The sequence below is a fragment of the Papilio machaon genome, chromosome 6, assembly GCF_912999745.1.
Source record: "Papilio machaon chromosome 6, ilPapMach1.1, whole genome shotgun sequence".
Taxonomy (NCBI): domain Eukaryota; kingdom Metazoa; phylum Arthropoda; class Insecta; order Lepidoptera; family Papilionidae; genus Papilio; species Papilio machaon.
Genome location: NC_059991.1, coordinates 7567160 through 7591326, shown reverse-complemented (window position 1 = coordinate 7591326; position 24167 = coordinate 7567160). Strand labels below are relative to the sequence as shown.

The 24167-nt window shown below is 32.7% G+C and overlaps 1 protein-coding gene across 1 annotated transcript; it reads right to left on the bottom strand.

Annotated features, from left to right (window-relative positions):
• Nucleotides 1-12574: 12574 nt before the first annotated feature.
• LOC106714459 (netrin receptor UNC5B-b) lies at nucleotides 12575-23027 on the bottom strand. Its single transcript, XM_014507511.2, has 13 exons — nucleotides 22807-23027; nucleotides 22157-22539; nucleotides 21655-21865; nucleotides 20628-20824; nucleotides 19489-19567; nucleotides 18992-19186; nucleotides 18297-18353; nucleotides 17896-18057; nucleotides 17694-17825; nucleotides 17049-17217; nucleotides 15644-15759; nucleotides 15071-15328; nucleotides 12575-13798 (listed from the first exon to the last, which is right to left on the bottom strand). The coding sequence occupies exons 1-13, from the start codon at nucleotides 22883-22885 to the stop codon at nucleotides 12627-12629; spliced, it is 3210 nt and encodes a 1069-aa protein (XP_014362997.2). The 5' UTR covers nucleotides 22886-23027; the 3' UTR covers nucleotides 12575-12626.
• Nucleotides 23028-24167: the final 1140 nt, after the last annotated feature.

The following is a 24167-nucleotide window of genomic DNA, read 5'->3' as shown; positions in this document are numbered from 1 at the left end:
CACGATGTTTAACGCTACGTTAGCGATGTCTACGATGAAATTTAAGCGACGTATTCGTTTACGTCCACATTGTTTAAATTTGTAGTGATAGGATATTGTATTTGTTTTAAAAATGTGTTTTGCCTAATTCTTCGTATATAATCTACGACCATTTGATTGTTAAAATCACGAGAATTTTTATCCATTTCCGAGATTTATTTCGTAATAAACAATGTGCTAGAACTATAAATTTTAAATCAAAATAAACAGAATACAGAACTGTACATCAATTATAGTTATAGCAAACGTCCTTGATCATATGTTCAATTAAAATGCTCCTTTAGTCCAAACATTAAAAGCTACTCGTTTTTTAGACTATAACATGTAAATGTTTGATTGGCTATATTTTTGGCACAATGCGCGGTCTCGCGGTCCATTGCGGTAGGAAATTGCTCGCAAATTGATACGTCTCGGAAACAATTAGACCATCGAGAGTCGAGAGGGCGCGTAATGACGCCGTAATCCCCGCGAAGACCCAGCCCTAGCGATCCGACCTTTGAAAGTACGGTTATAGGGTTCCTCACGATATAAATATTTTATTAATTTTTAAGAGCCTTGAGAACACTTTGATATTTTTAAAAATATTTCAATAAGCGATTAAATTAAAAATATAAATGGGAGAAATGGAGTAAAACTTTTTTTTTCTTTTGAATAATTAAATTAAGCAATCTTTAAAAAAGGTCATTAATTTTTTATTACGGCGGGAATTGAGACAAAAATATAAAATAATTTACTATCACTCCACTGAAACGAAATATCTTAAGATACAGTTTTATAAATTTCATATAAAAATTTAATTTAATCTAAAATACTGAACCCGCTCAATGATTATATGTTGTACTTAACTCGACATCATTATATCTATTACATAATTGTATGTGTAAGCATACGTACGACGATTTCCTTTGTAAGAAAGGTTCTGCTTCTTTGATATATCCGAGATAAGAGGATTACAAAATAAGACTTTCTTCAAAAAGTTCTTGTAACAAAAAGAATTAATATAGACAAAAACTTAAACTATAGAAATCGTTAAATACACAGTACGTATGGTATGTATGTAGAACTAACTACTACTTAGTTATTAATGAACTATTTAAATTAGTTCTTTAAACTATTTAAAAACTCAACGTCAAACGTCACATTTACGTTATTAAACTGAAATTTTGCTATAGCGCAAAAATACCTTTTTCTTTTCGTCATGTAAATGTTATGTAAAAATTACCAACCCATCATTCATCGGCAATCTTTTGCTTGCATCAAAACGGTCCCATTTACAAGTTGTTGTGTAAAAAATGTGGAAAGTGAATGAAAAATGAAAACATCACAACATGAATTTCCCCTCTCTCCCCTCGGCCCGTATCCCGCGGCGCATTGTCACACTACCCACCCGTCGAGCACGAAAATGATAATCCTCAAAGATGATACACATACAGACTGGAACGGAATATTGGAACGAAGTTCCTTATCGCGCGTTGTGAAAGGGGGCTAGAAGGAAAAAATTCTTACGAAAAGTTGTCACGACACTTTTTGCTATAGTAAATATGTTAACGAAGAATGAGCGCTACTTCACCATGGCAACGACGTGACAATATATAACGAAAATTCATAGAAATAAAATGTACTTCTTGTGAAGAATTAAGTTTTTTTTTATTCATGGAATAAACATTGGTTCCTTCACTAATTAATCGAAAGGGACTTCGTTCCATCCTGGTGTCCCTTGACACCTCTCAAGTTTTTTTTTGGTTATAAAATGTGTTCTACTAGTAATAGTTCCAGATAACACCCGCTCATTCCTATTGCAAGAGCAAGTTGCCACTTTGTTGTATATTTCGTAACCTCTTTGATGAAGTAAAATGTCGCATTATAGGTTGAGGGTTCGTTAAGGATTCCTTGGTAAAGCCATTTATTCGATTTACTTTGAGAACTTTAACTTACTAATAATTTTTAAATTATTAGTAAACTATATATGTTCTTAGTAAATTTTATGCACACTACTCTTTGACAGCTGGCGAATGCCGGATATGGCGGAAATTTTTCAAAAGTTTGTCGTTTCCTGCTTGTTGATTGTATGCATCCAAGTGGAAGAGCGATTCTTTGTGTGCCTCTCCCCGCTGCCTACTGAATTATAATAATACCAAAAAAATATAAAAACACTACAAAATAACGGCTATAATATTTTTGAAAAACAAGACAAAGGCGAGATATTTTTGTGGTTATATTTATCAAAATTGAAATACTTTGATACTAATAATTCGTGTATCATTTGTAAACCAATTTGACAACAAGTCCAAGATGCAATTTTGGAAAAGTCCCGCGTTGATAGTAGAAAAATATAGGTCTAAAAACTTCAACTGAACTAAATAAAATCCGCGAATCAATAATTTCATTTATATAAATATAACTTAAACAATACTTAAGTTACCCACAAAACTTAAGTTTGCCGACACGCATCATCTGACGCAAAGTTACACGGATGTTATCCCTCGCGAAATGTTCTGCAAAGGGTTACTGCCAGATGTTGAGAAATGTCACAAACTTTCCTACCCTTCAGTTAACTTTGTAACTTAAAATTAATAATATCAATGACTGTTATAGCAATTTTTATCGTTTTATGTGACATGAGTATAGCAACTGTTACTCATCTATATATATAAAAGAAAGTCGTGTTAGTTACACTATTTATAACTCAAGAACGGCTGAATCGATTTGACTGAAAATTGGTGGGCAGGTAGCTTAGAACCAGGAAACGGACATAGGATAATTTTTACCCCGTTTTCTATTTTTTATTCCGCGCGGACGGAGTCGCGGGTAAAAGCTAGTCAGAGTATAAACTATACAATACGAGAAAAAAAGCTTTTCCTGTTAAATATTGTATAGTTCTATGTGACGCACATTTTGTTATTCCTTGTAATACATATTTTAGTTTATCAAATGATATAAGAAAGCGTAACTTTCTTAGCGCTTGTCTCAGCATTTCTTCTCCCCCAGGGACATTTTCTATAATCCATTAAGTTGTCAAAAGGGAGATTGATATAACAAGATCGAGATCAAGTTACGTGGGTGCATTATTAACAAATTTCCTTGATCTTCAATGTCAAAAAATCTGAATTATATATGAGCTTTTGCCTATTAAGTCCAATCGTAGTACAGAACAGAAAAAAAATCTGCTCACTCAGTTTCTTATGACTATAAAGGAAATAGATTTTACGCATTAAGGCCACAGATTAAGTTAACAACAAGATAAATTGCTCAAATAAACATCTTAGAAATTAAACTCTTGTTTTTCTCTCTATTTCCACCCCGTTAACTAAAATCTTTACTAAATGTCGAAGTTTGAAACCGCATATGCGTTTCCAATTCATATATCTTCATTAAACCGTTAAACTTTCAGACGATGTCTAATTTCATATCAAATTTATCGTCTTTTAGATCCGGGATCGGTATTCTCACATAAATCTCGTCCGGCGCCGCTGTGGCGACAACGCAAATCGTTGTTTTGTGTCTATCTAATAAAGAAAATACTTGAGATATTATTGACCAAACAATAAAAAATAAGACTTTCAACCACACACATGTGTTAACAGAAGCTGTTTTGATGGTACATATTCTCTGTTGTAGCCACATTGACATTTAACGAAGGTCAAACACTTGTTGAACTTAACGTATGTTACTGTATTTTTTGAGTAATAAAGTATATTTTAGTTAACAAAAACATGAGCCAAAAATGCAGTATAGCGTACATTTTTGTTTAGTTCTATAAAAGATCTAGAACAAGTTTATGATTATTGGTTTTACTACTCTATTGTGTATTGTAACTTTGATCAGGAAAAATATATAAGCATCAAATTGCCGCATAGTTAAATGAGATACAACAATTATATTTTCTAGATTCAGATACAAAGAAAACAAATAAATTTGAACTTTCATTTTAATATAAGGCAGTTTTTTTTTTCGGAGGTTAACATGAAATATATAATAAATTATTTCTGCTCATCTAAATTTCATGTCGTGTGACAGACAGGGTTCATACATAATAAACTCTTCTCTTAACCTTTAACCTTTTACCGTAACCTAAATTTAGTGTTTTTTTTAAATATCCCATTTATATGTTAAATATTTGTATAAACAGCTATCAAGTAAAGAAAGGTCTACCTTTGTATATCAAAATTCATTCATGAAAATTATAACAAAAAAAAAAACATCAAAATGTTTTACTAGTTTTAATAATCTTGGGAAATTAATTAACTGTTTATTATTGTTCTGTATTACTTCTTTTTATTTACTTTTTCAAAGTTATTTCGAAAAAAAACCTTAACATTTGATAGATTGTTTAAATGAGAGCAACAAGATTGTGATTAATTCTTTCTGTCATCTTCTACGGCACCTAAAGAACGATATAAAGCAATGGACACTTTTAGATAAAATATCTCGAGACAACATAAAGAATAGACTATTTATTCTCTAGTATTTATTTCTTCCGAAATCAAGAAGAATCAAGAATCGAATGTTGATACATCGGACCTACTAAAGCAAAACAAAATTAAAAGAAGGTTTTTTTTATTGATTAATTTATTATGTTTCATTTACAAATTAGAAATCGTCTTCTTCAAAAATACCGATGACAATTTTTAAATTGCCTAAATCAAAAATAAGACGTGAGCAAATATTAAACAGATCTACACAAATTCTGAGACTGTGAAGTTAGCAACGAGTTTTACTATCGACTTTGATTCTTTCCGCGACATAAAATACGAGCGTTAAATGATAATTATTTTATTGTTCAAGTACAACGGGGCTGAGGATATAACATAGACTGTATTAACTAAGGAACCAAGTCACAGACGGTAGAGAGAAGTAATTTAGCGTTTTAGCAAAATGTTACTTAATTTTATTATTAAAATGTACTAAGGGCCTAATACGAGAGTTTGCGAGAAAGAATTCGTAACGTCGTCGACATTAAATTTATACAACACCCAACGACATATTTAGTTACATTACGAAAATGCATATCACATATATTTGTAACAGATTCTCTAATAGTATAAACTGTATATAGCATCTTGAAAAAAATACACCCTAAATAAAATAAATACCATTTATTTCAACGGTAACAAGTTTTACATCTTATTGGGAGTTAAAAACATGGCTAGAAATGTCGATCAGTATGTTAATATAAATTTAAGTTACTTTATAAGTTATATAAAATTATAATTTTACTGAAAATACTATTATAGGCTAAAGAAGAGAGAGGTCAACATAATGAAGATAAAATTATCTTAATATGGAATTTCTTAGGGACTTGTACCACAGCTCAAGTCGCCTGTCCTCGCGCTTCAATGAACACGAAATAGACAGGACCGAGGGGAATATTTTAAGGGGAGGGCTGATTTTGGACACTTTAATGCGAGTTTTGATGTTCATCGCTAATACCGAAAAGTTTCGCGACTAGTCATCGGAATGTACGCGATTGTACCAATACTATTGTTTTCGATAACCATTCAAACTTTTAATATATTAATTAAAATTGTATTCATTGAATTTTGTTGATGACTGTACTTTTTGGCCAGATAAGTGAAAAGTCGAAGTGGTTTTAAGTTGGCACGGAAATAATTAATGACGAGTATTTTATAGATTTACGATCAGCATTAAATTGTTATTATTTTGGCAAGCGACTTTACTTCGTTAATAGGCGTGGTATTAAAGTTTGATGATAAATACCTTCGCGCTCGAATTTCGCAGTTACTAAAGATTTCATGCATTAAACTTAAAAAGCCTTTACTAGACACCAACTAATTATGACTGGAAATTAAATCAAAGTTAGGACAAACAACGTAACTTGTTAAATTGGAAATCCATCCGAAGATTATCGTGAGCTAAAATAATTCTGTATTAAAACTGAATGGAAAATGACTTCTAAATCATTTCGAATGTTAGAAATACGACGAAGTAAACACAATGATAAATGTAAGAAGCCAAAAGTCAACTCGATATACCTTTTCTAGTCCCTGCGTATAACAAAAGTAGCAATGCGTCTGTAATCGCTGCAATCATCGTCGGTTCCGCGGCGCTGCACATATCGTGACGTCAGACCTCCCGCCGGCTTTCTTGCGCTTTTGTCTGCTGAGGGGACGCGCCCCGGGAAGTCAGCTCACATGTCGGAACATCGTTCACTGCCTGTTTTAAATGTCAAGGAATATATATCTAGTCAGATATGAGGAGATAACATGTTTTTTTTAAATACCATTTCCAATGTTCACATAAAGTAAATAATGTTTTTGTGCAGCTGGAAAATATTTAGGTGTTATGTGTGTATTTTGTTGTAGTTGTAAGTTTAATTATAACCTTGTCTTTCTTTGTGCAGTAATTGGAACTTGACATGTTATTTTTTTCCTCTATTCTTTCCTGGAGAGTCGTATGAAGCATCAAAGCATTTAAAAAACAATTGAACTCTTATTTGGTTTTTTAAATGCTTTAGTGCGTCATATCTTTAGAAATTTCCAGTAACAGCACGCTCACTAATCGTGAGTATGAAGATTTTGGTGTGTTTTATACCGAGATTTACTTCTTTAAAACTAACGGTAACAAGAGAAACATTATCTTCTGTCTACATATACCGTTGAAATTTGTACTACGGACAGTTTTGCTAGGAGGGTGTACAAACAAGTGTATCATAGCATCAATCGGGGTGGGCAGGCTCATGACAATCGGCGGTAGGGGAGCAACGAGTGCGTTTTCGTGTCGACTCCACTGAGCCGAGTTTTCGATCATTGAATGCGCCCTGTCTTATAACAATCCGCTTGATTATTTTTTTAATTCTCAAATGGCACCGATGGTTATATCCCAGATTTTTATAATGGAACCTATGTTAATACTTTTATTTTTTGTTTTTAATGTGTTAAAAGCTCTGAGGTAGGCTTCGATTGTAAATGCTTTACTTGTTTGTCGTTCTTATCTGAAGTGTGATGAGCTTTTAAAATTCTGAAAAGGAAATAAATACTAAAATATTTATTGACAACAAACAATTCAAGATAAAATAGGTAAGGAATATAGTGAAATTTAAATGCTCACTGTTAAAATTAAAGTTGCAAAAATTCAAGCGTCTTTCGATTTCTTACAAAATCAGAGAATTTGATTTTTTTTAGAATTAAAAGCGAAATGTCTTCGAGCCCCGACGTAAACATAAAGTTTCCGACGCCCGCTAAGTACGCTGTTAAGAGGTTTTTAAATTTATTCACCCTTCGATTTTCGAAGTTACTTCTCGCAAGTTTAAGGAAACTCGAGCGATTAAGTCGAAGTGAGTGCACAAAGTTAAGGGTTGAATTTGCATAAAGATCGACCGGAGGAATGTGTTATGTCCCAGCTCTCGCCCTATATTAGTCTAAGAGCTTACGTTAGTGCCTTGGCACAACTAACGATGGGTATTCGGTCTTAACACTTGGATAAGAAAATTTTGATTTTTTTTTTAATTACGAGGGTACAACAATAAGTTTTAATACAAATGCGGCAGTAGAATTAGACGGTTAGACGTATATTATGCTTTTTGTACACTTAGAGCCTTATATATTAGTTATCTATTTTCATAATATATTTTGACAGGTGATACTCTTAGATATTTATTGTTCATTCTTGAACCTTTCTTATCCTTTCCGCAACACTGATCTGATTGCATGATATAAATCAGCCAAGACCCGACCATAGACACAAAAGTACACCCTAATGGTGCAGAATAAGGTGTTAAAAGCACGATTTGTTATGCCATTGTACTCTCTATGGGAAATTATCGCACTTTGTCTACTGTCAAGAGCTATGATATTATAGATTTACGATATTTTCGGTTTTGTTACTAACAATTTATATTGCTTACTATTATTCTTAACTATAAATAGCGTTAATAGTTGCATTAAATACTTGTTAACCATTATATTCTTTCTTTTAAATATTCATTGACAACTGTGTTACACTTATTGAAACAACTAGCTCTCGCGCGTAACTCATCTCGGAATTAAAAAAAAATCTTCTAAGAATGTGTATGTGTTCCAGACTATGTTCTACATCTGTGCAAAATTTATCACGATCCAGTTAGTCGTTCCGGAGATACTTTCAAACAAACATCCATCCATCCATCTAAACTTTAGCATTTATAATATTAGTCAGATGAAAATGAAAATGAAAAATTATTTATTTACATCCAAAAAGATACAGTAAAATGTGTTTTTAAAAACAAAAGCCAAACTTACTGTACACAGAATAGTCGTCATTATTTTTCTAAAAATATTTTTGTCCTTTTCAGACTATTTAGGAAATAATTGAGAATACATTTTTAGTGATTGCTAGAAATATAAAACTAAACGGTGTGTAAACGTTTTTGCCAAATAATTTTATTTTGTTCAACAGTTTTCCATAGTTGAGAAATTCTTCTGTAATTATAAAACAAGCTTATATCAACCACTGTTGTTGTTCAACAAAGCGCAGGGTAAGGGTTGATGAATGCAAGGGTACACATTCACTAAAGTGATAATATTTACTAAAAAGTTTTGAATTAAACTACTTTTTTATTTAATTAATAACTTTCCTGTTTTATTGCACTTAACAAAACTTCATGTATTGGTACACCAGCATTCACCACATAGGCATAAAACAAGTTTGAAATCGTCCCTAAAACAATGTTTTCATGTGTTCTCTTTTTAAACCTTGCTATCGTAGAAATAATAAAACAATAGTAGTTTTTTATCAGTAACTACAAAATGCGTTAATTCACAATATTATCATGCATAAAAAATATATTGGAGGGAAACACTGTAATGTGAAGACAGCTTTAGAACGCCAACTATTGCTGGTTCTTTATAAGAAGTAGAGGGCTCGTGAACTAAGCGCTCTCCAATTAGAGGCCTCCTCGTGGATCTCTCACTAACAGGAGGACTTCAAATAGCGCCGCAGTCGACCGGTCAAGGTGCAGACACCTCGCAAGTACGGCCCTGAGCTTACATACCACTTGTTACAAGATTGCAAGATTGCGGCAACTCATCTGTCACTCTATGTTTCAGCATAACGTCATAGCAGACTAAAGTTACAACGTAGCTATTTAGATATGACTCTTGTATAGGGTATATATTTTTTAATTACGTCACATAGTTTACACCATGAAATTTAATGTATCGATATCAATTATGGTCATACCAAAACCGTTATATGATTTTTTTTAATTTAACATACCTACTCGTATATAATTGGAGTTTTTTTATGATATGTAAGTCATACAACGAGTAAGTCCTTTTGTTGTTCGTGTGATATGCCCCCGGCTGCAGCGTTGTGGAGTACTTAATGAGTATAATAAGTAAAATGTAGGTTATGAGCACCCAAATAATTGCTACGATGAAAATTAAAACTCGAAACAATAGTATTCGTATGCACAATAAGGCTTGTTAAGCCCCCTACGCACGCTTGGCAAACAACGGTAAACAGCAAACAGCAAACACCAAACATGAACGTGTGGATTGGTGTTTGCCTGTTTCGTTTTGTGCCAATGATCAGCGTCTCGGTGGTTTTTCTACACAAATCAAAGAATGTTCGACAAACGTAAGGATGCCTGCATATATAGGGTGTTTGTGTTCGGTGTTAGGCACGCGTTTGGCTGTTTGTAGTAAACACCAAGCGTCTGGAGCAGCCATTATATATTTTATAATTTTCTACTTGATATAAGTTGCTGTTTTAATTATACTTAATATGTCTCGAGTACATTTTATAAAAAATGTTTGTATCATTAAAATAGCGTAGTACAGGCGGCGTTGGCAATCTCTCATATCGGAGGCCAATACCCACTCTAGGTCGCTACGCCAGCGTAATATATAGCGTATAAAAATATTACTAAAGTAACTATTACATCAGGTTAGTGTGTAACTTTAAGAAAAGATATGTTAAGAAAAATATATAATGAAGAAGAAGAAGAAGAAGAAGAAGATCTTCTTCATAATGAAGAAAGATAAAAATTATATAATATTACTTATAGGTTAATTTTCTTAAATTCCTTTTATCTTTTATTTCAATCCAGTTCCTTTCATCAATTGCCTGGCGCCATTTCGCAACAACTTGAACAGGATATCCGGCGCGGGCACACAGACTGATTGTTTGATAGAACTTTCAATTAACTCGATATCGACGTCTTTGAAACTTAACTTATTTCGTATCTTTACTCTTTGATTACTTTAAATTATGAGGAAATCCCTTTTTTATAAAAATCTTGTTTTACAGAAATGTTTTTCAGTGAAATATATGTCATGTATGAATATTACAGATATTCAATTTGGCCCCGACGCACAGTTAGGGCATCGGCGTAACACCCTCATCTTTATTAAGGGCATTCTTTAGTGAAATGGAAAAGAACACCTGAAACTTTTGTCTCCTTTGCAAGTTATAAGCGATAGCGTTTAGTTTTACCCCACTATGTCTTTTTTTGCAGAATGTATAGTTTACGTCTGTCGACCGAACAAGAAAATGGGTTTTATCGAATGAGGTGTAACTGGACTCGTAATTTTTCCTGAAGGGTCGTAAAGGACATATAGTTACAGTTAATCTTTACTCGTTAGCGTTTTTTAAAGGCGACCGAAATGCTTACAGTTTTTCCTGTCGTTGTTGTTTAATTCCGTCGAGGTAGTTTCTTGATCTTGGTCTTGGTGTTGAAGTAACAGAAGATGACTTACCAAAACATAATGTCAACCTTTTTACGGAGGCGTGCGTTGATAATACTTCCGTATAATATTTTATTTTTGCATATAATATTTAAAGAGCGCTCGTGGCTCAGGGGTTAAGCACTTGACATGCAATCTGCAGGTCCTGGGTTCGAATCCCGCCATGTAACATGTGTTTTTCGATTTTCCATTTACACGTTCATTTATTCGACGTTCTTATAGTGAAGGAAAACATCGTGATGCAACCTGAACATATCTGAGAAGAAATTCAATGATATGTGTGAAGTCAACCAACCGGCACTTGACCAGCGTGGTTGACTATGGCGTAGTCACCCCTAACTTGGAGTAAGTTTCGAGCCCCTCAGTGGGGACGTATAGTGAGCTGATGATGATGATGATAATATTTTTATTCCTAAAATTAAAATGATTGAAACGTGCCGCTTGTAAATTGAGCGGTTTCAATACGTAGTAATGCAGAGGTGAGATCTCAATTATTAACCGATGCAATCGCCGCTGCTCGCACCGCCCTTACGTTAATACTTGAATACTGAGCAACTGGGTCAGGATACGTGAGAATATTTGAGTATGGTGCGTCGTAACAGGATGTTATTGAGAGTTTAGTTATTTATATATTTGAGATGATATACGAATATTGATGTTAACTCATCATATAAAAGTTTTTTTTAGAAAATATTCTCGCTTATATCTTTATCTTTTTAAAATGGTTTTGAATAAGTCCAACAGTCGTCGTATACAGGTGATTATTTTGACAGTGGTCATCCGTTCATATCCATACATCCATACAATGTATGAAAAACGTATCGTTTCTTTCATTTTCAAAGAGAGTGATAATTATATTTTTTTCAGGGGTGCTTCAGCAATGTAATCTCATGATAGATTCTGAGTGTGATTTTAATATAACAGCATCGGTTAATCATCAGTTAAAATATACAACAATAAGGATTGTAGTTAATTGTAAAATAATACTTTCTAGTGTAATTAACAAATCTGTCGTAGATCTTTATCAACGGTGTTTGCCCATTTAACATCATAAGTTGGACATACTCGTACTTGTGAATTAAAAAAAAACTCATATAATTATAATTTTTTACTTGAAAAAATGTTTAAACCACTACTAAAATCATTTTCCAATAATCTTATTTAAACAATACATTGGTTCATTTACAACACTAATGTTTTTCAAACATATATGTACCCTTCTGATAAAATATTAAGTTTCTATACAGCGTGCTACAAAACAATAAGTTTCCCTGATATTTCGTTATATTTATTAATGTTTTTTTTTTATTATGTGACTCATATTTTTATAGAACAAAGTAAACATCAGAAAAACACTCATATAATTAAAAACGAGAGAATTTTGTTGTTTTGACTTAAATTTTTTCTATTTCCCTTGATTATAATTAACATGATAATGTCACTACAACGAGAACACTATAACATATCTTAGAACCTTTTAAAATAATTCAATAAATCTAGCATTAGCAGTTTAGTCGTAAAAAGAGCTGTGTGAAATATTTACTAATAAAACTTTGTTTTCATCTAAATAAAATCTATTTAATTTTTTTAAATATAAAAGCATGTTATTAGAAACATCTGTAACAATTTTGGTTATGGACTTTTTACAGAATACAATTTCAAAATTATAGACATTTTTATCTTAAAAAAGTTAAACTGATTAGTATTTTTTTTATCGATTGACCGTATTACATTGACGTTATTTATTCTTTAATTTTCACTCAACTCTGCAATTACGTTAGTGTTCAATGTGTAAATTACTAAGTACATGTTTACACGTACATAGAAAAAAAAAACTAATAACCCTATTTTATATTTGATTAACAAATTATTGATCACAATTTTAATCGAAAAAAAAAAGGTTCAATTAGTAAAGCAACGCCTTTCAACAACTGTAGCACAATCGATTCTAGACATTTCTCTAAAGATTCTCGATAAATTGACAAGCATGTTGACATCATTATTCCTGCACATCCAAAGATTGAGGATGTTTTCTGTCGGCGAGCAAGTATTTGAGAAATAGTAATAATACGATGTGATCTTCAGCTTGTCCGCCAACAGCCGCCAGTCGTTACCTTTCGACGATTGCGTATCAAGAAGCTTACACAATATTACTCTATCAGATTTAGTCAGCATGTTACATCTATAATAATTATTGTCAGTATGTAAATTATTCCTTAAAACACTATTATTCTTGTAAACGAAATCATATCGACCTTCCTTCTTAGACAGCGATGAGTAGTTAAAAGGATTCTCTACGATGTTAACGGTATACCCATTTTCTAAGCCGGAGTAACTATAACGTTTACTGCTATAGAAATTTGAATTCAAATCGTTCGTTTTAAGATTGAAATTGACCGAATTCGATTGTTTTTGTTTCTGGTAAATCGATATACTCAATTCCAATGAGTTTATCGAATCTAATTGTTGTAGGACAAACATGCAATGCAACGAACGCACCGTCATATTCCATATGTGGGTGTACGATATTTCCTGATACGTCCCCCCGGTCTGTATCTTCCATCCGACGCCGACATCTCTGATGTTTAAACACAGATCGGAAGCGTTCTCTTGAAAGTGTACAGTCTTTGGTTCACAAAGCAAATAACCACCAGTACGTCTTTCGTTTTCAACACAATCGTAGAACGCGAATGGAGTATCATTAAATACGTGAACGTTCAAATTATAAAAACTATCGTCACTTCGTTTAGCGATGAAGAGTCCAACTCTAAGCAACTTCGCATCTAGTCCGTTGAAACTTTGTCCGATCATAACGAAGTCAGTCAGGAATTCGCATACTAAGTAAACTTTAGTGGGGTCGACTTGTGCGAATATCGGGCTGCCAGGTGTTTCTTGGCCGAGCGTCAAAACTTTCCTCCACTCCCTGGAGTTGGTGTCTTCGGGTCGCTGCAGGATCGATAGCAGCCAGCTGGTACTCTTGAGGGCGGCGCAGTGCGGGAATGACAGGATGACGCCTTTTCGGAAGTGGAAATTCTTCGGACAGCATCTTATAACCGGGCTTAGTTGAATCTCTCCTGTTGTGAAATATTTCAAGAGTTACAAACAGTATTAGTTAAGTTAATTAAATGAATTGTTAGGGATTATTTTATATCGTCAATAAAGAACTGTGAAGGAAATGAGTTATAATGAAAAGGAAATTGGCGATGTGCCAAATAAAATGTGGTGTTATTAATATCTCGTTTTAAATGTATCAATTAGACTACATAATAGATGAACAAATGTCTATAAATATTTTTCGTTACCTTTAGTTAATAAAATAACTATTTCTAAAGCAAACTCTACGTAAAGGTCAAATAATTTGACCTAAAATCAAAATATCTTTTGCGCCAACATAAATCGGAAGCTGACATTCAAAATTGAGGTCATAATGTCCGCTCGCAAGCCCGTTCGAGTTTCGACGACAAACTTAACAATAGACAAGAATATAGCAAACTTATAGTAGACCAAACTATTCAAGTTATTGCTATACTTAGAATTGTTCCTTTTTAATATTTCACGTACATTCTAGTCTGAGTCAGTTTCAAAGTTAGATATGTACTGAAGTAAAATAAAATAAATATTAATCAATTTTATAATATTTTCAGAAGATAAATCAAAATAAATCGTGTACATTCCAATTATCAAAATCAGCTTAAACGAAGAAAATTAACGACAACAATTTCCATCAATCTTCTATAGAATAAATCTAGAAGCATGGATCTTTGCAGGAAAATTGTGATAGTTATTGTCTTGATCTTTCTAAAGTCGAGCAGAAAATATTATCAAATCGAAACTACTAAACAATCCATCATATTGTATTCTGACATTTTCATTTCAACTTGCGAATGGGCATTGAAGCTAGTCCGATTCGCTTTAGACATTTGTTTGAATGCAGACCTCCGAGCAAACACTCATCGTGCACTGCTATTCACATCGCAAGTGAAAAGACATTCAACAAATAAACGTCTGAGTCCGACCTTTGTTGAATCCTTAATAGTTTTTCTACAATCAACTTGAATACCAGATATAATTTAATTGTTTTTAATATTAGTCGATTGCTAGGATTTTTCACGTTTTTTATTAATAACATTTTGGCATAAAATTTTGCTTTATTTAAAAAAAAATATGACTACATTATTATTTGAAATTGGTTGTTGAAACTGCTTTAGATAAGCCTTATATACGCTTATACTGTCTTATCACTTCTTGGGTATGGGTTTAAAAACATCCTTCACTCTTTTATCTTAATAGAACAGTAAATTAAAATTGTTTTACTGACGAATAAATAAAATATTAATAAATTTAACCTTCTTGCAGTAACGGTCGATTCCATTCTTCGTCAATAACTTCTAAAGAAAATAATTCCTCTCCCTTATCAACGATTCCATCAGGAACAAATAAGCTGACGCCACATTTTTCTAAATTCAACCAATCACCGTCACTTGTTATCATTTTCGATGTAGCTGTCTCCAAATAATTTATACTTAGATATTTTGAATCGACTGAAGCGTTATTTTTTAAAGATGGCGACATTTCTATACTCTCATTACCATACGATGAACCGGCTGAAATTAAAAGTATTAATTCATATATGGAAATTATAATTGAAGATATTGAAAAGCTTAAAGCAGTTAAGTAGACAAAACATCAATTTGAAAAATTAATAATAAAATGAACTTTAGTTTGATTCTTTTCGGCTAAGTAATTTAAAATAATTAAACGAACAAAAATCAGTTAATAAAAAAATGTCAAAGAAAACACTTTTCGTTATTAGGATTCCCAAAGAATCTTCTTCGCATAATAAAAAAGTCGGTGTAGCTTGTTGGTAGTTTAGATGTTCAGTCTACTTATGCATGGCTGGTGCAAAGTCCAGAACTCACAGCTCAAAAAGCAGCTAGAATCAGACCGATCTGACTCCACGTTATCCTTGCAAGCGTAATTCCTTTCGCTGGCGGTACACTCGGTTCTTACCTCGTGATCGATAGGTGATATATAGCTGAAAATATTCAATACTTTAAAGAAAAGTTTTTTTTTGTTGACTAGATATTTTAAAAGGCAGTTGTTTAGAATGTATACTGGAATATCTGTATTTTAAATTTTCTTCATTAATTCATCCTAATGTTTGTGGATACTTGTGAACATATATTCTATTCAGTTTAAAATTTGAATTGTTCAACGGACAATCTAAAGGCAGTGTGCAGTTTATATGAAAATTTCTTCAACAAAAGCTTATTTATAATTTAATTAACCGTCAAGCAATTTGTAATTAATTATTAAAAATATATATCAGACAATACTATTTAACAATCACAACCAAAAATGCTTTCAGCGTTAATACAATCGTTTAATTAACATTTAAACAAGTCGCGATAAAATAAATCCCTCATTAGGACACGTCGGTATTGCGCAGCAATCCGCCGCAGAGATCCATATCGCCATGCAGCGTATTCAGTAATTAATTACAAGTATGGACTATCGCTGGCCGATCGTCATTTGCATATGGAAACATGAATATTGAATGGCATTTGAATCGTACTATCAAGATCGTAATAACATGCAAATTTTCAATCTGATCCTTCAATAACTTAATGTTTTGGGATTGGTTGATGCAGCAAAATGAAATACAATATGGGATATTTAATGGAAGTGGAATGATCATACGTTATTTTGCAATATATTACATCATGAACCTTGTAATAACACTGTATTCCACACTGGAATAGTACATAAGTAGCAATAATTACAATAGAATGTAAGTACGTTCATTATAGATGCCTTTCGTTATTGAATGAAGAGTGAAGAAAATGAACTAGGAGAGTTTTCGTTATGATTATGTAATGTAATGTATAGATTAATATTATAATAGATTACAACTAATAAAGAAGTAATAACAGAGAAGTAAGAAGAAAGAAGAAAAGAAAGAAAGCAAGGAAGAAATGATTTTTATGGGGAACTGTTCATTGTTGAATTTACTTTTATAATACTAATATTATAAATGCGAAAGTTTAGATGAATAGATGGATGGAAGGATGTTTGTTTGAAGGTATCTTCAGAACGGCGCAACGGATCTCGATGAAATGTGGCATAAATGTAGAACAGAGCCGGAAGAACACAAAGTTATTAATAAAGTTTTTTTTTTAATTCCGTGCGGACAGAGACAATAAATTTTCATAACTAGACAACAATTTTTAAAAAAAATGTCCAACGAGTGTCGTACGGCGTGCACTGTCCACGCAACTCCGGGGACGCAAAAAAGAAAAGACTGTATGAGAATGTATGACTTACCTATTAGCTAACTGCGGCACTTCATACAAATGTTCATTGCGTGGATTACTAGAAGCACTTGTATGGCGGCGAGTCCGTCTAGAGTCCAATGTATGAAACTCTTCATGTATTGTCAAATCCGGTTGATTGGTCAATGTTCTTTTTAGTACGCTACCAAAGTATTGTGTACCTTGATAAAAAAGGAATCACTGATAAATAACTGCGTTAAAAAGTTTCTTAAATTAGTAAAATAATACTGACTTAAATTAAATCAAGATAGAAAAAAAATTAAGCTGCTACGATACGAATCATAGATTCACAACCTTTGGTACATCAAGTCGAAATTGATAATCTAATATTTAAAATAACTCATCATTATTTTCTGATACCATTTAAGTATTTGGTTACAATCAACCCTAATGCATTTAATACCGCAACAATTACGGAATAATCTATACAAAATGGTAGCGATTACAACCCTTGTTTACATTAGAATATACGTTCGTATGTTTGTTCATTATCATGACTCATAATAAAGTGAATCAGTAGCAGATCTACCCCATTACAATATTATAAACAACAAAAAGAACAAATTATTTTGATTAGTCATAAAGTAGGGTGCAGATACTATCATTAATTTTATCAAAAAAATAAAATTAAACATACCTGGAGGTGGTTTCACATACGGCGAATTTTCTGTCACTTTAAACTTCATATATTTTATACCCAATACAACAACAATTATAAATATTAGAAACGCAATTGATAATGCAATGAATAACGGCCAATACGATGATGCTGAAATAAAAAAATAATAAGTACTTAAATAGAATTAAAAAAAATATAAAATGTCATAGTGTTAACCAACCGTCTGTAATGATTTCAGATTTAGAAGTCCTAACACAATGTGTACATTGGGCTACTTGGTAATCCTTTCCTAAACATGCTGTCGTGGTCAGACATCGTCGTCGCCTAGTTTGGAGACAGTCTGTATCACATCTTGACCATTCCGACCATTGTGACCATCGTCCTAAAAAGACACACTGTATAGCCACAAGAAAAAAAAATTGTAATTTTATTTAATTGAATAAAACTAGATGTCGTCTTCCTCAAATTTCAAATTAATTGTTTTTTTTTAAATTAGATAAAGTTTGACGTACACATAGAAGTTAGTGAAATTTACCACCGAAAGATTTCATTGTTGCCATCAACTTGTGGTATTGAGGAATACGAGTATGGTGACAATAAAACAAAATAAAATGAACATACCCAATACAATATCTGAAGATTCGTCAGCTAACTCGTCCAATCCATCGACGTAAACATCTGGAAATTTTCGTCTCATTAAATATAATTATTTAACTAGTTGCAGAAGAACTGTAGTCTCAATGTCATTTTTAGGTTCATCAAAAAGTTTTGGAAACACAAAAAGACATTTCCATTCACTACAGAGTAAAATTTCGTGAAATATTACGAAAGGAAGCTTTTATTGAATAGTAAAGTTTCATGTATCCGATTTTTGTTCTATATTTCGCGTTTCATGTCGAAACTTGGAAAGGAATAATTCGACGACCCAAATAGCTAAGTTGCGAGAAACCGGCTTTCTACGTTGAAAAACATGTTGAGTCCCATTTCCGCGTCATAAATGTGCGCAGCCTACAAAAGTTGTTTCTAATAGACCTTTATATGTGCCTTTATGCGAATGCGGATGTTACATGAACTCACAATGGATTGACATGAAATTTATATACATAGGTGGGATGGACATGGATGTTATTTGTTATGCATAATTTAAATTAATTTACTAAACTATAGCTCAGGTTTTGAACACATCAACACCTAACATTAGAAGTCTTTACGCTTCTGATGTTAAGTGTTGATGTGATTGGAAAGTGAGCTGCTCCTTTGGCGCAATCCTGGCACTCCTCTTTCGCTAATCTTAATGTCTTCGCATAGATAACAACCTAAATCACAATCGATGCAGTCTTGTGTCTTCTGTACACTGGGTCCGATACAAGGCTGGCCTCCATTGAGCGGCCTCGGTGCGGTGCAGGTCCTCTCTCGCCGCCGTCCTGGGCGCCCCTCGAGCCCCTCTCGCCCCGCCTGCCCGGAGCAGTAGCAGTCAGTCCAAGTAGACCACGCTGTCCATCCACCGTTCACTAAAAGTACCGCTAACGTGAATTTCCACTAGTAAAACATCTTGTATGAAAAAATATTGGCTTTTCTGTTTTCCCACAGAGAAGAAATGAGAGGATATGTTTTGATCCGATTGAAACTGAATTCAATTTCATAGTCGCAACAAACTGACAAAACTAGACTGACAAGACCTTAATGAAATATTTTGGTGTGATATAAACATAAAATTGTATACTAAAGTTTAATTTTGTTGGTAACAAGAATTGAATAAAATTGAATACTAAAAAAACAAGAACAGTTTTTCTTTTATAGGATATTCACTTACCGAAAACGGTTAATAGCGCGGGCTCCGACATTCTTTTGCCGGCTAAATTTTCGGCGACGCAGGTGTAGTTCGCCATATCCTGAAAACAGTCTTTAGTCTAGACGGACGACGGTACTTTAAGTTCATACTATATGAGGCTCGCTCGATAGTAGTCAATTTTGTAAGCACCCGACCTTATTTTGTAGCGAAAATACAAAACAGAGTTGGGTTAAAACGATGTACAGAGGTCTTTTCAAGATAACATAATGGTCACAAATGTTTCCTTTGTATCTTTTTATTTTACTACGGTTACGTATTCTAAATATTTGATGTTGCACATCATTACAAATATCACATATTGATGGCTGTTTATAGTCACCAAATTAACAGATAACAGTTCAACAGATACAGATCATTTGAATAATATCAACAAAATAACATTTTTAGAAGTTGGAAATTTATTTGCTCAAATCTTTTCAATTGTATACCTTTCTTACAATTTGAATATCGTCAATGTTAATACTTATATAAAGAAGATGTGAAAAGAAAAAAAAAGTGAAGCGACATTTGTGGAACTTAACTCATTGTATCGTGTACCAGATATTCATTTCAGTGACCGAAAAAAAAAACGGAGAAACGCTCACATATTTGAATAAGCAATCGCAATCCACGAACAATGGCGTAACAGAATGCGGGCTTAAAAATACGGACGTAATTAATATTTTCGTTACGAATATATGGTTTTTGTTACTGATAAATTTTAAACCTTTGTTTCACTAGATTTTATGAGTTGACAAAACTTTTATATGAAATAAAAATAAAGTCTGAAAAAAATATCCAATTAACTTTTTGTTTTAAATACTTAAATTTGTAAAGGCTTTTGATCATTGTATTATATTTATTGTGAATTACAAATGAAAATAAATAAATGCAATTAATGGTTTCCTATTTACAAAAATTATAAACTATATTGATATGATACGAAAATATGAAAATAGTTGCCAAAATGGTGACATCTGCGATTCCTCTGGTATTGCAGATGTCCATGGGCGTCGATGAACACCTTGGTGATTCCACTGCTCGTTTGCCCCCTTCTCTTATATAAAAAAAACACACCATGCAGCTAATGTTTTGTTAATGACTGCGAAAAATCCACTTACCAGCAAAGACGCTTGTTTGATGACCAATTCACCTTCTTTGACCTGTACATTGTCATCTACGACTACTGGTGCTCCGTTCTTTAGCCAGTAGAGTTGGGCAAAAGGTGCCGCAGGTGGCGGCTCGCAGCGGAATGTTACTGACGAATATTGTTTCACCAGTTGTGACTGCGGTGATACTGAGAAATGCTTCTTTATATCTATGGATATAAGAATTATATTACACTAGCAATATGTCCCAGATGAACTCAATCGCGTAGTTTACAAGCTACAAGACCTTTTGATGATAATATATTTGAAAGCGTTTTTAATTATCAATTATGAATAAATGTAGTCCATTCTTCTTTTGTTTCTTCGCTTTTCATTCGTTATTTCTTTCAGTTCTGATTTGGTGTATTGCAATATTTGAACTAATTGCGAACTCCCATACGAACGTATAATAACGTCCATAACTATTATATCGTACTAGTACTGTAATATTCTTTATTACTCCACAGACCATGCTACTCTTAATATTTACGTAGCATTGACTGTTACAATATTACTGTTATAATACTACTGTCAATTGTCCCCAATCTCCCCTATCTAACAAGACAATTTTATGTCCCGATTTACGATGTACTTAACGGTGGAAAACATCCTTAATGAACCCAGCATGTTTGAGAAACATGTTTTCACTTTAGAACTGTGAGATAAAGATATCAGTTAAGTTTTAAAAGCTTAGTTAATAGCACATAAAACTAGCTTTCACGATGAACCAATTGATATGAAATAGGAAAAATAAAAAAGTACTACTTAGTTTTTAGTTATTCATAAGTTAATAAAACTGGGATGCTTCCTATAATACCTTTTTAGGCGTTAATTAAACCAAATAAACAGATTTTCATACAGACTAATCAATGCACACTACGATGATGTCAGATAACATGGATCTCAAACGATCTTTGCCCATCATAAAACAAAAGCACAGAGAAAACAAAGGAATGATATTCTAATAACAATATGAAACTATTCTTATAGAATAACTCACAAGCTAACTCGATGGTAGCCGGCTGACTCCTGATCTGACCCTGACTGGTCCACGCGAAACAGGAGCATTGGTACTTCTCGCTACCAAAGTACTCCTCAACCTGCTCCCTCGTCACCTCGTGTTCTCCTTCGATGATCCTCACGCCAGTTTGCGGGTCGACGAACTCGAAGTTCACAGCTTGAGTTTTCTCACCGTTACATTTAAAATATACCTTTAAAATAATTTTGTCTTAAAAATACATACTATTATACATTACTAAGATACATTTTTGATCTTTAAGGATTAATGAGGTGAAAGATTTCTATTAGTGGACTCGTGTCTCTATGGTAACTTAGTAATCAATTAAACAGAATATAAAGTTGCTAAAAATCCTGTCGTATACATGCAAATTTCCTAATACGGCGCAATTTATTTTTTTGTCAAATTTGAAACTACACTAAACTGTTGGATATTACAAAAACATAAACAGTTTTGATGGTCGAAAAATAAAATTTCTACTTACATCTAAAGCATTGGCGGCGCGGCATTTTAATGTGGCAGCTTTATTTTTGACGACATAAGTATTTTCGGGTTCCAACAGAAATATGGGAAGATTGTCTTTGGTCGTGTGTAAAGGGATTTTATCGTCGATCGGTAAAACATCTTGTGGGTTACCGCCGACATGAACATCTGATGTATCTTTATAATTCGCATCTTTATAATCGTAATCTAAATATGTATGTTCATCTTCTTCGTCCTCTTCATCAGTTTCATCATTGTTGGGGAATACTGGTGATAAAAAATAGTCTCTGGCCTCATTATTTGGATGATTCGAAAGTTCTAGAGGTTTCCGATTTATATTGTCTTTGACTATTTTATCTCCATTGTCATCTTGTTGATGAAAATCTACAAATGGAATTATCAAAATTTACAATAATTCTGTTTCATTTTAAGTTATTTCAATAATTTTATTAAAAACTTACAAGGAATAAAAAAACGGTCTAAATTATTTTAATCTTACGACTTTTTACACGGAAATTTTAAAAATTTAACCTTACAAAGAAATTCAATTTCCATAATGAACAAAAATGACTTTAACGATAATACGAGTAGTATATTTCAACACAAATCTTCACTTCGTTAGTTATAAAAGTCCGATAAAATTTGACTTACCTTTTCCCGTATTTCCATTTACATAAGTTGCCAATTGTATATATACAACTAAAAGTAATGTCCACACCTTTACTTCCATTTATACACAAAAACCTTGCGAAGTCATTTAAGAAAAAAGCTTCGTAGAAGCCATAATGTTCCATAACTAACTTCCAGATCACATTGTTTAAATCATTTATATTAACCACACAAAATAATATATAAAACAATTGATCTTACATCCTTAATAAATGTTAAAATTATTTACCGCACTTGTAAATTTAAATAGAGAAAAATTAATAATATTGTTACGTCGGAAAAGTTTTCCCGCTTCAACCCTCGTAGCGATAGGTGTCGACCCCGCAACGAATACGACTCAACTAAATACAAGGGGATGAATGAATGTTCCCAACTCTGATAAACTTTACTGCGCATGTTTAAAACTTGCGAACTTATATACATAATATTTTATAAGTACGTTTGGAAAGTTTCTACTTCAGGATTATCATTCGTATTAAATTGATTACTGAACGACTCATCTACAAATTAAAGAACTTTATTAAAAATTAATTAACTTCATATTGGAAAGTTAAATACGTGAATATTTTTAGACACAGTAAATCGATGAAACGAGATTAAGACAATTGTTTGATTTTTTTTTGCGAATAACTGTTGTTTTTTTATTCTTTCCCTCCTTTGTTTTTAATAGCAAATTATCTGCCAGAAAACTTTGCTCTATTTTTTTATCTGTATAGACGTGGCATATTTATTTCTATGGGTACTTTATGAAATGTCTTTTTAAAAATTGAAAAACATATTTATTAGTACATTTATTGTAAAATTATGTTTTTTTTTGTTGTAATTTTTATGAAGGTCCCTTGAATACTCCAACGAACAGTTGTTGATTTGATCCAAGTACGTAGAACAGGAACGGATGGTCAGCTTTTATTACTATTGGCTCCATGGACGATAAAGTAACTATTGTTAGAGCTGAAATGTAATTTTAGTAATATTTATTAATTCATTATGAAGTGACAATAAAGTACAGATCGCGGCATTTAAGTTACCTAGGTCAGAAGAGAAAGACTTACAGCAATTTACTTATTCTATAAAACCGAAACTCTCAAAAAGCTCTGTAAAACCGCCTGTGTTCAGTTTTATAGAGGGTTCTGTTTGTCGCACAGACCACGCAATATAGAACTGTTATTTGGTTTTTTAGTTTATTGTTACAGAAAAAATAACGTTGTATAATAAAAATAATGGTAACAATTTTATATTATTGTTATGTTTATAAGTGGAAATGTTTATACTCTGTGGTGATTAAGGTTGGACCATCATAAGGTTAAACCATTCTCGCTGATCAGTTTTGTAGAGTAAGTAAA

What these genes read in the sequence shown, in the direction of transcription:
- LOC106714459 (XM_014507511.2), bottom strand. Translation starts at nt 22,885, where the DNA reads ATGGAAGTAAAGGTGTGGACATTACTTTTAGTTGTATATATACAATTG. An exon ending in AAATGGAAATACGGGAAAAG is followed by an intron (nt 22,540 to 22,806) that starts GTAAGTCAAATT and finishes TTCCATTTGTAG; the next exon opens with ATTTTCATCAACAAGATGAC. An exon ending in ATCTGAAATCATTACAGACG is followed by an intron (nt 17,826 to 17,895) that starts GTTGGTTAACAC and finishes TTTTTATTTCAG; the next exon opens with CATCATCGTATTGGCCGTTA.